Source organism: Rutidosis leptorrhynchoides, chromosome 10, assembly GCF_046630445.1.
Source record: "Rutidosis leptorrhynchoides isolate AG116_Rl617_1_P2 chromosome 10, CSIRO_AGI_Rlap_v1, whole genome shotgun sequence".
Classification (NCBI taxonomy): domain Eukaryota; kingdom Viridiplantae; phylum Streptophyta; class Magnoliopsida; order Asterales; family Asteraceae; genus Rutidosis; species Rutidosis leptorrhynchoides.
In genome coordinates, this window is record NC_092342.1 from 235,630,001 (window position 1) to 235,648,793 (window position 18,793).

At 32.9% G+C, this 18,793-nt stretch overlaps 1 protein-coding gene across 1 annotated transcript in view; it reads left to right on the forward strand.

The window, feature by feature from the left end:
• The window catches only part of LOC139870883 (uncharacterized), a 43,043-nt gene extending 27,680 nt beyond the window's left edge, over positions 1-15,363 (forward strand). The window contains exon 2 of the mRNA XM_071858647.1: positions 15,160-15,363. Within this exon, the coding sequence (XP_071714748.1) occupies positions 15,160-15,363 (204 nt within the window). The remainder of the gene's footprint in view (positions 1-15,159) is intronic.
• Positions 15,364-18,793: the final 3,430 nt, after the last annotated feature.

Consider the following 18,793-nt stretch of genomic DNA (forward strand, 5'->3'; position numbering starts at 1 on the left):
ATATATATATATATATATATATATATATATATATATATATATATATATATATATATATATATATATATATATATATATATATATATATATATGTGTGTGTGTGTGTGTGTATGTGTGTGTGTGTGTGTATAACTATTTATACATGTGTATCCGTATTTTGTATATATATATATATATATATATATATATATATATATGTATATGTATTCAATTTAAAAACTGTATCCATCAGTAGTTAAATATCTGTAAGGTTGATTGATACATGTAACAGATTAATATATAGAATTCGTTTATTTATTTAGTTTAGTTTTATATATAATATTAATTAATAAATACATAATAATGCAAAATTATTATTAATAATTATAAAATTATAAAATATTTAGAATAATGATACTAGTTGTTATATTAATGTTTATAATGGTAATATTAATAAATTGTATTATTTTTACAATAATAATAATAATAATAATAATAATAATAACAATGACCTTTAATAATAATTGTGATGATAAAATTTAATAATAATACTAATATTAATCATAATAACTAAAATTATAATTTTATTATTAGTTATAATAATAATAATGATATTAACATTGATAATTATGATGGAATTCAACATGACAACAAGTTCATATGTTTATATAATCACAAAACCAATTTTATGAATATTAAGACAAGCGAAAGCATTATGTTATTTATAAATAAGTGTATATGTTAAACCATTTTAGATTGAACTCCATTAATAATTATCAAGCCTTGAATATATGCTTACAAAATAACAAGTGAGGAAGAGTGTTAATACCTCCTCAATTAGCAATTGAGGGCTGTTTTGGTTCAAGAGGATGATGATGAAATAATGCACCAACACACCCTTGACTTGGTTAGACCTTAGAACCTCAATGAGCTAGTTAACTAACCTTGAACTCACTTGTTCCTTTGTATAAAAATCGGCCAGCAGCAGCTCCCAAGAGATGATGATGAATCAAGTTTCAAAAGTATGAAACCTTAAGAGATAATACCCCAAACTATACACCAACACTTAGCCTTTAGTTAGGATTTTATTACTACTTGAAATTTAGCTTGAAACTCACAAAATAAACCCTCTTTCTCTCCTTCTATCTCACGGCCAGAAGATAGCAGACCAAAGAGAGAAGTTTGCAGTTTTTCCTGTTAATTTTATGTGTATTGCTAGTCCACTTGAGTCAAGGTCCTTGGTAAACTAATAGGCATGAATCTTAAGAGTTGTGTAGCCTTAAAAGTCACAAAATTTGAGCATGGGTGATCCCTTGTGTCCCTCAAAAACCGTCACCCTTTAGGGGTTTTTTAATCAAAGGAGTTTTTTTATAAAACAAGATAAAACCCATGTTTCAAATTAAGTTACTTGAATATTTATAAACCAATTTATAAATCATAACACAAAATAATTATTTAAACCTATAAATAATTAAATTCTTAACATATATATATATAAATTATCCAAATAATTTATCTCAAGTGATAATACTTTAGAAAACTGATTTTCTAAAGTTCAAGTGTCGCGTATTTATTTAACGATCCAACCGTTAAGATTAAACACTTGTAAAGTGTTGGTAAGCTTGTTATTGGGTATGACCCGACTTGGATCATAACACATTAGCCACATTAATTTAATATGTCTCTCGGGCATACGAAATACCTTCAATCTCCCACTTGCACGAGAAACATAAGAAATTAATGCAAGTGATGGATACCACCTAACAACCGTCCATCACCCCCAATATGTTATGACTTTGTGCCATTCAATAACATCATCCCTTTCGAGTTCCCATCTCGAATATGAATAGGTGAATCTTTCATTATTTCCTTTCGTCCTAGATGTTATGTTAAATCCAAGAGACACAGAGTAATCACTCTCTTCTAGATTTAACTTTATCAGGCCTTAGACATCTGACTCTCAACGAATAAGAGGGACAAATTCCATCTTGACTACATACGTTCTAAATATGTACCTTGCATTGTACCTGAGCTCTTCCTTATGAACTACCATATTTCAGAATAGCGAAGGAAAAAATCAAGGCACAATACTTGGTAAATATCTGAACCCAATATGTATCTTAGGTCAGAGGATACAATGATATTCGCCTTTACTCAAGATTACATGTGATCAACCACAAAGGCTCCATTTAGCAAATCTTGAGGGCGGGTCTTCCAATATTTGCATCCCACAAATATCTATGAACCTTGGTAGCAACCTTGCCCCACATTCAGTCCGTGAATGTATACCAATCCAAGTTCATAATAGTCTAAACCTCACACTTGTTCCCACGAATGTGATCGACCACGGAATTTAGAATAATTACTTATTCATGGATAAAATATGCAAAATAGGAACATGACTCAAAATAAATTAATACCATAATTATATTAATGAGTTTGAACAATTTCATTCCATTACAATACTTAAAACAGATCATGACCAATCACTAGAATATCGAAGCCCTAATGCACAAACATGTCCTGTATGTTTTGATCCATGTAAGAGCTTCGTGAGAGGATCTGCTATATTAAGATCTGTGTGAACTTTGCGAATACATATCTTTCCCTTTTCAACTTCATCCCTTATGTAGTTGAATCTCCGCTCAATGTGACGGGTCTTTTGGTGAGCACGAGGTTCTTTGATTTGAGCAATCGCACCCTCGTTGTCACAAAAGATCTCAAGAGGGTCCTGAATGGAAGGGACTACTCCTAAGTCGTTGATGAATTTCTTCATCCATGCAGCTTCCTTAGCTGCCAATGAGGCGGCAATGTACTCCGACTCTGTAGTGGATAATGCAACAACATCCTGTTTTGAACTCTTCCAAGAGACCGCACCTCCATTTAATGTGAAGACATAACCGGATTGTGATCGAAAATCATCTCTATTAGTTTGGAAACTCGCGTCCACGTAACCCTTTACTACGAGTTCCTCCTCACCATACACATATATTAGAAACATATCCTTAGTCCTCCTAAGGTATTTCAATATACTTTTGACAGCAATCCAATGACTGTTACCTGGGTTATTCTGGTATCTACTTGTCAGGCTTAGAGCGCATGACACATCCGGTCTAATGCATATCATTGCATACATGATTGACCCAATAGCAGATGTGTATGGGACTTTCTTCATTCTCTCTTGTTCATCTTTCGTGGTAGGGCACTGAGATGAACTGAGAAGCGTTCCCTTTTGAATAGGTACCAAACCTTTCTTAGAGTTGTCCATCTTGAACCTTTTCAAGATCTTTTCAATGTATGCACTTTGATTCAAACCTATCAGTTTCTTGGATCTATCCCTGTAGATGCCAATCCCCAAAACGTATTGAGCTTCTCCAAGATCCTTAATGGAGAAGCATTTACTTAACCAAGTTTTAACACCTTGCATTGCCGGAATATCATTTCCAAATAATAATATATCATCCACATATAATAAAAGGAACATGATAGTGCTCCCACTAGCTTTCTTGTATACACAAGCTTCATCACCATTTTTAATGAAGCCAAATTCCTTGGCCTCCTCATTAAAATGATGATTCCACATTCTAGATGCTTGTTTCAATCCGTAGATTGACTTCTTTAACTTGCATACCTTTTTAGGATATTTCGGATCAACAAAACCTTTAGGCTGAACCATATAGACATCTTCCTCAAGATGTCCATTTAGGAAAGCGGTCTTGACATCCATTTGCCATATTTCATAATCATAATGAGCAGCAATGGCAAGTAATATCCTAATAGACTTTAGCATTGCCACTGGCGAAAAAGTTTCATCATAGTCAACCCATTGAGTTTGAGTGAAACCTTTTGCTACAAGTCTAGCTTTAAATGTATCCAAGTTTCCATGTATGTCGGTTTTCATTTTAAAAAGCCATTTACAATCAACTAGCCTTGAGCCAGTAGGTTGTTCAACAAGTTCCCAAACTTGGTTGTCATACATGGATTGCATCTCAGAGTTCATGGCTTCCTGCCATTTATCCTTATCAATCCTTGATAAAGCATCTTGGTAGTTTGTTGGTTCATCCAAATCAACCACATAGCAACCATCCATGAGAAACCCATATCTCTCAGGAGGATTACTAATCCTACCAGATCTGCGAACGTCTTGTGTATTTTGATCATCCATTTGATCACTCTCAACATTTTCATGTTGAGTGCTAGTGTCAACCAATTGTGTATCATCTGCTTGATCTTGAACCTCTTCAAGATCTATCTTCCTTTCACTATTTCCTTCCAATAGGAACTTAGTTTCAAGGAATTCAGCCTTCCGAGCAACAAACACATTCTGCTTGGAAGGATCATAGAAATAATATCCCATATCATCCTTGGGATATCCTATGAAGATACACTTCGTGGATCGAGCATTCAACTTATTAGGGACGTAACGCTTAGGATAAGCTTCACATCCCCATACCTTTAAGTATGATAGAGATGGAGGTTTTCCAAACCACATCTCATGAGGAGTTCGTTCCACTTTCTTGGTTGGGGCCATATTTAGAATACGAGCCACGGAGCATAGACAATAACCCCAAAATGATAGAGGTAACGTGCTTCTAGCCATCATAGATCGAACCATATCCATTAAGGTTCGGTTCCTCCTTTCGGAAACTCCATTAAGTTGGGGTGTTCTAGGGGGAGTAAGTTGTGAGATAATCCCACAACCTTTAAGATGATCTTGGAAAGCATCCCTTAGGTATTCACCTCCTCTATCGGTACGAAGTACCTTGATTGTCTTATTGAGTTGATTTTGTACTTCGTTTTGATATTCCTTGAATGCTTCAAAAGTTTCGTCCTTGTGTCTTAATAAGTAGACATATCCGAAATGACTGAACTCATCAATGAAATAATGAAGTACCTTTCACCATTCCTGGTTATGGGCTTAAATGGTCCACATACATCCGAATGTATTAGTCCCAATAAGTCTTAAGCCCTTTCATAGGTCCCTTTGAAAGGTGCTTTAGTCATTTTGCCTTGTAAACAAGATTCACATACATCAAACGAGCCCAGCCCACTTGATTTCAAAAGTCCATTCTTTTGAAGTGTATGTATTCGGTTCTTGTTTATGTAACCAAGGAGACAATGCCATAAGTAGGAATCACTCAAATCCATTTTGAGTTTCTTGGTGTTTGTATGGTATATTGAGCTATCGTATGATGTGTTATCATGAACCAATTCATAAATACCATTCAAAGGCGAAGCCTTAAAATAGAACACATTATTTAAAGAAACATGGATGTCATCATTAACGAAATTAAGATCAAAACCACATTGTTTCAAATGGGATACAGAAATAATGTTTTGCGATAAATCGGGTGCATATAAAACATTTTTCAAAACAAGTTCCAAACCACTTGGAAGCTTTAGAATAAAGTCCCCTTGAGCTACTACGTGCACCTTAGCTCCATTTCCCATGTAGAGACTTGATGTTCCCGCTTCTTGTTTACTTCTTTTGAACCCCTGCATAGAATTGCAAATGTGAGTTCCACATCCTGTGTCTAATACCCATGTATTAGAAGAAGTAATACTAAGCTCAATGTATACCATATATACATTACCTGAGGTTAGCCCTGCATCCCTCTTTTTCTTCAACTCCTTTAGGTAGACCGGGCAGTTGCGTTTCCAGTGACCCATTTCACCGCAACCAAAGCACGGATCTTCCTTGGGGTTAGCTTTACCGGTAACCTTTTGCTTTTTGTTCTTGTTGGTTGGGGTAACCATACTTCCCTTTCCCTTGCCCTTACCTTAGTGGGCGGGTCCTTTCCTCTTAGCCGCCTTCGGCTTAGAAGTGTTATTGCTTTTGGACCCGCCTTCATTAATTATAAACATGGGTGAAGCCCTTTTACCCATGCTTGCTTCGGCCGTTTTAAGCATGTCGTGTAATTCGCCAATGCTCTTATTGTAGTGACCCGAGAATTTCTGACCAAATTTAAACTTGAATCTTTATATGGTTTCGACACGATAAGCAAAGTCTGTAATGTTGAAGTCTCAAAACCTTTGAACTGTGTTCATGTATACAATTGACCTTTGACTAATTCTGACGATTCATGAACAATTTGGTGTAAACTAATATGTAAAGCTTTATATAAATATACATATAAATATGAGTGTATATATAATATTTTAAATTAATAAAATACACTTTAATCATTTGAATTAAAATGTAAAATAATAAATAAAATAAGTAAGTTACTATCATATGAATATATATATATATATATATATATATATATATATATATATATATATATATATATATATATATATATATATAATATTATAAATCTATATATATGATTCTATAAATAATAATTATTATATCGTAAGGTATAAATAGATATATATACATATATATATATACACATATATAATATGTAATTATTAAATATCACATGATTAATAAATTGCAACATTTATATATTTAATTACAAGTTAAGATATAATGTTATATTAATATTACTATATTTACTAATATTAATATTAATATCAATATTAATATTAGTATATTATTATTTAATACAATATATAGAATTGATACATCAAATTTGTTATATCATTATAATTAGTAATAAAGTTATAATTTTAAGTTATTATGAGTATTTATCTTTATCAATATTATTAATAACATTAGTATTGTTATAGATATATTTATAATATATATATATATATATAAAATAAAATATTATAATTACCATTAATAATATAATTATTATCATCTTTATATGATTATTAGTAATAGTATTATTAAGAATCATTATTATAAATTATCAATATTATCATTATAAAAATAATACGAATTGTTATTATTATTATCAGTAATAATATTATTTTTTATCAGTTTTATTATTATTATTATCATTGTTAATATTATTACTATTATTATTAATTATTAGTATAATTATTAATTATTAATATTAATGATATATATATACATATAAAAACTAATAAGGAAGCAATTCAGTTAGCCATTGCTATCAAGATTTCTTTTTCTTTTCTATGTATTCGAATCTGTCTCCTTTTGTTACATGTCGACATAAGTAATCCAAAACACAACAAAATCTGTTAGCAATATCTTTCTCTCTTTTATTTTATTTGTTTATTTTATTTTTTTTACTGATAATAAAAACCGTCGATTAACTTTTTGCTATATAACAAATGAGCTACTCAGGTTTATTGATACATTCAATCAACAACACATTCTCATTATCAATTATCAACCTTATCAGATCGTATGTATCAAATTAATTTAAAATTTTAAGAAACCCGTCCCCTGTTTTGACCTGTGATATACCATGATTCGATTTCACATCAATTTTCAAAATGTAGAAATGCAGTTTCGTTAGGAATTGTATACTTAAACTATCTTCAAAATATCAAATTCTAATTCTTTATAACAAGCACGAATTTTCGAGTCAAAGTTAAAGGTCAAAAAGTCAAGGTATGTGTTCATCACGAAATTCGTTTTCCGTTTAAAGTTTCTGTTGAAATTGATAATACATAAAGTTTCTAAAAAGAATTTTGAACCTTTTTCATGTTACAATCAATAGCTAAAACGTCCTAGAATTTGACTTTGATTTTTGAGTTCATAAATGAAGGGTTTTTTTTTATCTGTTACAGGTTTACAGCGTTTTTATTTTAATTAATGGGTCAATTTTATTCAAACACTGGCTAAGAATCGTTTCTGTGTAAAGAATATTTCTGAAAAACAATAATTAGGAAGTATGTAATAGGATTTCGATCTCTGGTTGATTTGGTTTCAAGGGAGAAAGTGATGAACACTAGAAACGAGTTATATATAATTTGGGCTTAATATATATCAGAAAAACATGATAGAACAGATGGTTTAAGGGGTGTTTAGATTATCAAGAGGTCGCGGGTTCGAGCCCGGTCTGGGGCGATTTCTTTTCTAAAAAGCTTGAAAGGGTATACCTTCTTAATTTTATTATTATTATTATTGTTATTATCCTTATTATTATTTTTATTATTATGGTTGATATAATTATTGTTATACTAATTGTTGTTATTAGTATTATTACTTAATGTTATTATCAACATTATATTTAACTTAGTTATTATCAATAGAGTGAGTATTATTATTACTACGATATTTATTAAAATTGTTATTATTATACATTCATTAATATTATTATAAGTAATATTGTTATATATATCAAAATCAATAAAAGTATTTTTATTAGAATTTTTGAAGTACTAATATTATTAATATAGTAATTTCTATTATCACTATGGTTAAGATTAATATTATTATTATAAAAATAATATTTTCATTAATATTAGTACTTGTACCATTTTATAATTATTAGTATTATTATTATCATTGACATAGGTATTATTATTAGTATTATCGTTATTAGTATTATCTATATCATTATTATTAAAATAATTACAATTGTGAAAATAAAAGTACTAATGACGTTATTAAAGTTATAAGTATAAAAATAAAGATTTTATATACAAAAATATATTTAAATTATATAACTTAACTATATTAAATTCTCTATATATATAAAAATGAAAATATATAAATAAATAATAAAACTTATAAAGTATTAATATAACAAATGCATTACTAATAATAAATAGATTTATTTGATTACGAGGATATGTCTTAATAGATATACAAATGATATAGGTTCGTGAATCCGAGGCCAACCCTGCATTGTTCAATATAGTCATATGTATTTTTACTACAAAATACATTAGGTGAGTTTCATTAATCCCTTTTTTAAATGCTTTCGCAATATATATTTTGCGACTGAGGATACATGCGCTGCTTTTATAAGTGTTTTACGAAATAGACACAAGTACTTAAAACTACATTCTATGACTGAATTATTAAACCGAATATGCCCCTTTTTATTAAGTCTGGTAATCTAAGAATTAGGGAACAGACACCCTAATTGACGCGAACTCTAAAGATAGATCTATCGGGCCCAACAAGCCCCATCCAAAGTACCGGATGCTTTAGTACTTCGAAATTTATATCATGTCTGAAGAAGGATCCCGAAATGATGGGGATATTCTTATATGCATATTGTGAATGTCGGTTACCAGGTGTTCAATCCATATAAATGATAATTTTGTCCCTATGCATGGGACGTATGTTTATGAGAAATGGAAATATGAAATCTTGTGGTCTATTAAAATGATGGAAATGATTATTTATGTTAAACTAATGAACTCACCAACCTTTTGGTTGACACTTTAAAGCATGCTTATTCTCAGGTACGAAAGAAATCTTCCGCTGTGCAATTGCTTATTTTAAAGATATTATTTGGAGTCATTCATGGCATATTTCAAAAGACATTGCATTCGAGTCGTTGAGTTCATCAAGATTATTATTAAGTCAATTATAGTTAGATGTATTATGAAATGGTATGCATGCCGTCAACTTTCGATGTAATGAAAGATTGTCTTTTCAAAAACGAATGCAATGTTTGTAAAATGTATCATATAGAGGTCGAGTACCTCGCTATGTAATCAACTGTTGTGAATCATTTATAATCGATATGGACTTCGTCCGGATGGATTAGGACGGGTCTCTACACTTATCCCATCCATTCATGTTGTAATTCATTACAAATGTGTCAAACCTCTTTGATAAGAAGTTAAGGATAAGGTCCGTGGCTAATTCATTAGACACGTTGCAATTAAGATGGTTTGCTCGATCAATTAGGCTTTTCATCTTGAGGACATAAGATGAAACGGATTGGGAGTCGTCCATCCGACATGCATGAAGCGCTCGAACCGTTTCGAAGCACTCAACACGAGCTTGTTGAAGGAACATCTCCTTCAACTGTGTGATCATGTCATATGCACTATGTTGCTCAAAATCCTTTTGGAGTTTGGGTATCATAGTCCCAAGCATGAGGCAAGAAACTTTCACTGAATCGGTGCAATATTTCTCCCAATAAGCCATGCCTTCCGTATCATCCTCGTCCGGTTGATCGGGAATGGGGTCTTCCAACACATACGCCCTATCCTCTAGTTTGAGGACAATCCTTAGATTGCGGAACCAATCCATGAAGTTCGTATGGTTGAGTTTTTCTTTTTCGAGGATTGACCTCAATGATAGGTTGTTAAAGTTGATAGGTGCGTTCGGAATGTGGTTGTTATTGGCGGCCATCTACAAAATTTAACAAAGTTGTTTAAGTATTATTTTTAATTTAACAATCAATACCCTTTAAATCCAATTGATATTTATTAAATTTTAGAATCCAACGGTAAACCAAATTTCGATTAGGTGACCTTTATCCCGTCATTTGATTTAGCTAGGTAGTCATTATATGACAATTGCAATCCTTTTGCAACTTCTAAGTTATGGGATCATGCAATCCTTTTGCATGGCATATTATCCCATCAACGCCTATTTGTTCATCATGCTTCAGAGACCCTAAGTTCATGATTTCCAAATCAAGTCGTCCGACTTGCGTAAACGTGTAAACTTAACATACAAGTGGTTAAATGACCTTTATCCCACAAGCATGCGAATTTCACCTTAATCATATTAGTTTGTTCATGACGGTTAGGTGACCTTTATCCCATCATGAGTTCCCTAATATGTCTAAGTGTCACACAAAAGGATGGCGTTTAACTTGTTTACCTTGTATAAGGGATTTTAAGTTTCCATTATTTCTAGTTTGAGAAAACTTTTATGCCATACACCAACATGCATTTAGTGTATGGTACTTATGAAAATCCATTTTCATGTCATGTAATAATGCCAATTTTATTACTTTGATATAAACCTTTTATATGTGCAATCCGTTTCTAGTTCTTAATAACCATTTATTAATGTCCTTTTAGCCATTTCAATTTAACCAATTAAATTGTAGTTTTGTTCATTGCATACAGTTAATAATTTAACTAATTAAATTGTAGTTTTGCTTGTTGTTAACTTGTGTGATAACTTGTTGTAGTAACATACACAATCCATAATCATACAAGGAATTAAAATAACCACGCATGCAAAATAAATGTTCACAATCAAGCCTATTGGTAGACATTTTGTTTAGCCGAAAACAAAATGCCACCGGTCAATGGGTAAAACACAAAGTAAGAGGTTTTAACCTCCCACTTAACCTTGAATCCACATGCTTCTTGTGTTCTTCCTTGTGATCTTCATGCATCTTCATCTTGTTACAAAATATATCCTAATACATTTTGTCTAGAAAATGAAAATACAACCTAATCTATTTTACATGCCAAATATAAAATAAATTACATAACCAAATGAATATTATTACAAACCAATTGAATGAATAATTACAACCATATTGAAATTAACAAATCAACCAAACAAACATTCATTCAACCACAAGGTCTTGGCTATGATTGTGAACAACAATATATGAATCCAAAGTTATGGTGAGTTCAAAAACCATCTCGAAGCATATTTCAAGACTTCGGCTCTAGATACCATTGATGGAATTCAACATGACAACAAGTTCATATGTTTATATAATCACAAAACCAATTTTATGAATATTAAGACAAGCGGAAGCATTATGTTATTTATAAACAAGTGTATATGTTAAACCATTTTAGATTGAACTCCATTAATAATTATCAAGCCTTGAATATATGCTTACAAAATAATAAGAGAGGAAGAGTGTTAATACCTCCTCAATTAGCAATTGAGGGCTGTTTTGGTTCAAGAGGATGATGATGAAGATGATGAAATAATGCACCAACACACCCTTGACTTGGTTAGACCTTAGAACCTCAATGAGCTAGTTAACTAACCTTGAACCCACTTGTTCCTTTGTATAAAAAATCGACCAGCAGCAGCTCCCAAGAGATGATGATGAATCAAGTTTCAAAAGTATGAAACCTCAAGAGATAATACCTCAAACTATACACCAACACTTAGCCTTTAGTTAGGATTTTATTACCACTTGAAATTTAGCTTGCAACTCAAAAAATAAGCCCTCTTTCTCTCCTTCTATCTCACGGCCAGAAGACAGCAGACCAAAGAGAGAAGTTTGAAGTTTTTCTTGTTAATTTTATGTGTATTGCTAGTCCACTTGAGTCAAGGTCCTTGGTAAACTAATAGGCATGAACCTTAAGAGTTGTGTAGCCTTAAAAGTCACAAAATTTGAGCATGGGTGATCCCTTGTATCCCTCAAAAACCGTCACCCTTTAGGGGTTTTTTTAATCAAAGGAGTTTTTTTATAAAACAATATAAAACCCATGTTTCAAATTAAGTTACTTGAATATTTAAAAACCAATTTATAAATCATAACACAACATAATTATTTAAACCTATAAATAATTAAATTCTTAACATATATATATATATAAATTATCCAAATAATTTATCTCAAGTGATAATACTTTAGAAAACTAATTTTCTAAAGTTCAAGTGTCGCGTATTTATTTAACGATCCAACCGTTAAGATTAAATACTTGTAAAGTGTTGGTAAGCTTGTTATTGGGTATGACCCGACTTGGATCATAACACATTAGCCACATTAATTTAATATGTCTCTCGGGCATACGAAATACCTTCAAATTATAGTTATAATATTAACAATAACAATAACATAACAAATCAAATGTATAATTTTTATATTATAATATTTAGTAATATTTAATGATACTGAGATTAATTAATAATGTATATAATAATAATATAACAACTAGAATTAAATTGTAATTACCTATAATATATTACCAATTCATTATACCATATCTATACACACATAAATGTTCATGAATCTTCGGGAATAGTCACAGGTTAAATGAAATATATGAAACAGTTCAAACTTTTTGAGACTCATCATTACAGACTTTTCTTATTGTGTTGAAACATATAAAGATTAAGTTTAAATTTGGGCGGAAATCTCCAGGTCGTCACAGACGCCGTCCTGGCCTTCACATCTGGACGCCGTCCAGATGAACTGCCAGGTTCCGATTTGGTTGGTCGTTTACCGTTAAATTCTAACTAAGCTACGCACCTTTGATTCACATGTAACTTATTCTAACATGCTTATATATGATTAAAAACCACAGAAAAATAGTTCGGGACCCGACCCGAACGTGTTGACTTTTTCGTTGACTTTTACCCGACCAAAGTTGACTTTTAATCAAATTTAACCAATTACTTATGCAATCATTCCAACTTGTTCTTACACTTGTATCTTGCATGAAACTTGACAAATTTGATTCGCATGCTAATTAATCGAGTCGTAACGAGCCATAGGACTAATTGAACAACTTTGACCCATTGTGTTTACCATTATTGATACAACCTATTTGTTTAGGTCAAGACTAGCAATTGTCCCTGCACACGTTTACTTGTGAAGTACTTTATTACTCGTGCACTCAAGGTAAGATCATAGTCCTACTTCTACTCTTTTGAACTTACATTTGGGATGAGAAAAACATAAACGTTTCGATTAACAAAGTGAACACAAGTACGAAAACAAACATTCTACGTACGAGTTAGAACAAAATCCTCAATTCGATTATCATTAGTTACACTTGCCGGGTGTAAGCGAGAACTTATGTTATATGGCCATATGGGTTTGACAAACCCTCATTCGGACGGTTCGCTACCGTTATGCGGATGAAATATATTTTCGAGAAACAGTGTATGTTCTAACACTATTTGTGATGGGGTAACGTTAGTTAAGCATTGATAATTGGGTGCTCGTATTAACAACTTTTAGAATGTTCTTACTATTACTTCAACGTTATAAATCTTGTGGTTCAACTTACTTACGTACTAACTTACTAAACCTATGATTTCACCAACATTTTCGTTGACAGATTTTCTATGTTTTTCTCAGGTCCTTGAATGATATGTGTTACATGCTTCCACTCACTATTTTGATACTTGCTTGGATGTCGAGTATACATGCATACATGGAGCATCTTTTGACTTTACATTTAAACTGTATCGCATAGGTTTCATTTGTACGTAAAACGTCGTAACGTCACTAGTTGTTGAACTACTTTCGTAAACTTGAAACATCTTTAAATTTGAAATGAATGCGACATATTTTGGTCAAACGTCATATTAAAGACTTATGATCACGTAATGGGACCCAAGTAGACGGCGCCGTCAATGACGATTTTGTCGGGTCGCTACAGTTGCGTTGTTCGGTCGAGATTGTTCCACTACTGTACGATTTTACTAAGAGAATTCAGTGCTTTTGCTAAGGTGAGTCTACAGTCCCTACTACTTTTTACAGGGATTTGATAATATGCTCTTTACAAATGTTTTACATATTAGGCACAAGTAGTTAAACGATATACATATTAGTTCAGATCAAAAATCCCTTAGCTTAATTATATTAGTTACTTTATGTAAGCTCGACTTATAGGGAAGGTACCATTAGGTTTGACAAACCTCACCCCAACATAACGGTGCTTATTTTGTTGTTACTTGTACACTTGATCGGTGTATGCTTAGAAAGGGTAAAGGGAAGACGTGTAGCCTAGCTATCCGTGGGTTAAAGTTTTATAATCAAGTGCTCATAATAATGTATGCTTTTTACGATGCTTTCCAGAAATCTTGTGGCCTAACTTACGAAATGATACTAAACCTGTAGATTTCACTCAATGTTTTCGTTGATGTTTTGCATGTTTTATCTCATGTCCATAGAGGTAGTGCTTCAGTTATACAGAAGTTGTTATGCTTGTCTGCTGTTAGGACTGGACGGTGTCCAGCATATTTTATTACTTTCATTTCAAGAACACATATTCGCATTAAAAACAATGTTATAAGTTATGCTTTCAGTTATTTACATTGGTCGTTTGTGTCAACTACTTTTCAGTTACATTTCTTTAATAAATGAATTTGTTTTGATAATTAATGTGAATACTTTTCGAAAACGTCTCATGTAGAGGGCGTGACCGCTAAAATGTGGGACCAGAGTTAATACACTGTTAGTGGATTAGGATGGGGTATTACATTTGGTATCAGAGCAAATCGGTTACCTAGGACTAGGCTGCATTAGAGTGTCGAACGTTAGGACATCTATGAGTCTGGACTGTAACCCTAGACTTGTTAAGTTACATGAACCCTAGTTATACTACTTGTTACTTTACTTTACTCCTATAAATGAACAATATGATTACTAAGTAAACTAACCTTGTGTTTTTCTTGAGTGCCAGATGACTTCTTCCAATCCTATCATTCTTACCGACTCCGACACGGAATTTGAGGAAACTGTTCAAGAACAAGCAAACACCATACTTGAGTTCATGGATGAAACTGAATCTGAACCTGAGATGCAATCTGAACCGAAAGAAGAAGACGAGCCAAAAGAGGAGGAACGGGAGGAGGATCCCGAGGAGGAACCGGAATCTGAATCTTAACCCAACTTACCCGATTCACCCACTCGTTCCCAGTCACCTTTTGTTGATCCCGACTTTGTTAACCCCTACGGACCGAAAGGCCACCGTAGGATACCTAAAGGACCTGCTCGAGGCAATAAACCATTCTGTAAGAGTTTTCGTTATTACAAACAATCACTCGAGATATGTCATCGTTATCATCCCTATGACGCTTCTACTTCCACTTCTAAACCAAGTACATCCACTGCAGCTGCTAATGACAACAACACCAATGACCTCATTTTAAGAGTCGAGAACTTAGAGAAGATGGTCGAGTATTTTGATATGCCCGAATCGAACATTTTATTTATGCGGTGTCGTTAGGTCGCAACACGTCAATTCAGGATATCAACAGGAGAAGTTGATTGTTTAATTTATATGCTGGGCCTAAATCTATTATTCTTTCCTATAGGTTAGCAAGGGAAAATATGACCTAGGATCATTCCTTGAGCGGTCGAATTTGAAACAGAGCTTATCTAGATAATTTAGTAATTAAGATGGGTTTGTACAAAATTTAGTATCCAAGACTAGTGGCCAGGTACACCTTGTGTGGAGAGGCAGAATCCTTTTGGTCCCAATAAATTGGTGACTGTTCAGAAAATCCAACAAACAAGTCCAACCGGTTTATTCTAGACACCACTTTTATCCGGAATATCAAATTGTGTAAAGGCAGTAGTTGGGTTAATTTGATTTATAATTGTATTTGAAATATTAAAGCAATATAATTAAAATAAGCTAGCTAGCATGCAACAGCGAAGGACAAAGAAGACGTGGTTCACCATGATTTAAGATAACGTATTGTCGGGATGATTGCGAGACACTCCTTGGATAGATATCCCTACTAAGCTGTTTCCCAGTTAGCATGTCATGAGGAACTAGGCTTTGAAGATTCTGATCGGATGGACTATGCTCAACTCCCGACGCTTTATCCAGTTTAAGGATATAAGCGACCCATCTTGGATGCAGTGCATACCTTGGGCGCACGAATGAAGTGGCATAGCCATATATATAATATCCAACCTTTCTTAACACCTTAGTGCATCACCCAAGTGAGTGGTTATGATTGTGTTTCGAATTCTTTTCTGTCAGTGGTTTGGTAAAATCTAAGGTTTTGTAGACAAATTAGAACATCTGATAGTTCTCAGTCATCCTTAAAGATTTATAAGCTTAGTTTGTATTGTAGTGCATTAAATTCCCATTTATGGCTTAAACCAGCCCTTTCTTAAATCTACCCAATAAATCCCTTAGTTATCCACCATGTACTAGACTTATAGTGGTTCCATAGCTTCTATCCTTGACCATGCTCAAGTGGTCCTATAGTACATCGACATGAGTCTTATACTCTTGACCATTGTCTTGATCTGGTCCTATGGTAATTCCCCATGTACTTTATAGTATTTCCGATGGGTTCAAACCTTGACCAATGTATAAATACAGATAATTAATTACCCTTATAATTTCAACTTTATAAAAGGTTTTAATCACGTTTATTGGTGGAAGGACGCTAATAACGAGGTTTAATATCATAGACAGAAAGCGAGTACGAAATGATAATCATCCCTAACTAACATTATTAAATCATGGCAAACAATCAAGCAATTACTCACACATCATGGAAACAAGCATTTCTAATATTAATAAATCACAAACATTAAACAAGAATATTATAATAAATTAATAAAAGAAACGATAGATGTTACCGCATAATGTAGGCAGAATAACACTTGTATTTCTTCATAATATCCATAGCGTTACAATGCTTGATAGCTCCTACTACTAACTACAAACTAATCTCATATTAATCACTAGAGAGCGACAATAGAGAGATAATTAAATTTCCTAATCTCTGTACTTTTCTCTCTAGAGAGAGAACTAATCTCCTATAGATCACTAGAGAGCGACTATAGAGAGATATTTAGAGAGAGAAGTGAAGAATAGTGTGTGTTGAAATGAATGTAAAAAACTCTTTAAATAGGCAAAATTTTCTGGCAAACGTTTGGCAGGCCGTTTGCCAAGGCCGTTTGCGAGGGTAAGCTGTTTTTGGTTTCCGTTTGCTGGCAGGCCATTTTTCCTTATGGCAAGCCGTTTGGCAAGCTGTTTGGCAAGCTGTTTGCTGGATCGTAACTTGTCTTTCACCGTTTTTGCTCTAGAATCTTCGTTTTAGCTCCGTTTTTGATGATTCTTGCGCCCACGTGTTCGTAATTGAATATCCTACAACATGAGATTAAGTAATTAAACTTTTCCAAAAATTATAAAATAAGTTATTTAAACGCGAGTTAATCGTCTTAGCCGGTTTTGCTCGTTTTTCTTCGTTTTTCATCTGTTTTTAGTGATTCTTGAAGCATAGCCTTTGTAATTACTAAATCTACCAAATTAACCAACAAAATAATTATTTTGGCAATAAATTTTGGAACTTTATGGTTTTAGGGCTCAATATCGGAGGTAAAAACGTGACTTTTTGGCCGATATCAAATATCCCACACTTAGACTTTGCTTGTCCTCAAGCAAACCTTTCTTTTATTTTGAGTTCAAGGGTGCTTCTGAGGTTTTCATTCTATTATTCAAGTGGCTTGTTATTTATTATAAGAGTAAAATTAGACAAACCGTCTTCTAAAAGGGGTAGAAACTATCTCTGCAAGCATGAGGGGAGGTTACGTGACTTGGCTTACTTACACGGGTCACTCAAATCACTCAAGTATTTTGAGGTACCCTATAAATCTATGAAATGAATTCTCTCATAGCCAGTCATGCTGCAAGTATTGTCATAGGCTTGACTAAGAATCAAGTCTCCACCGGTTAGATAAGGAACGCACTGATCTTCTCCTAATCATTCTTTCAAGAAGAAGAGCGGGTTTTAAAGGTTGGTTTGCGGAGAAAAGCAAATGTTTTGATATGGCGAAAAGGGTGATTTCGAATCATTGAAATTTAGAGAGATTCGATAGATTTCGGTTTCATGAGGATATACTTTTTCTAGGAAAGATGATACTCTATTTTTGTTTGAAGAGTTCCTTTAGAGGGTGCTGATTTTCAGCGAAGACTTTGCTTCTTTTCTGCAATCCTCCTGGGTCACAATCTTCATTTTCTGGGGGATTTATGCTTTTATTCAAAGATTTTTCTCTTCTTTATTTTTGGAGACTTTGCTCAACTTTTTTTTAGATGCATATCCCATCTTCGTAACTTTTTCAATTTCTTCTTGTGCCCAGAGAGAAAGGTATTCACCAGAAATAGGTCTTTTGACCTATCAAAAACAGTCTGGAATTTTGGAATTTCTCGACAAGTGTTTAAAGTAAACTTGGTCGATCTATCTCTTTGAATTTCTAGATTTTGAAAATGAGAAAGGAAAGAGGGTGGAAAGGGTAACGTATTTGATAGCGAATTTGGGGTTGAGTATTTTCTGATTCATCAACTCTTT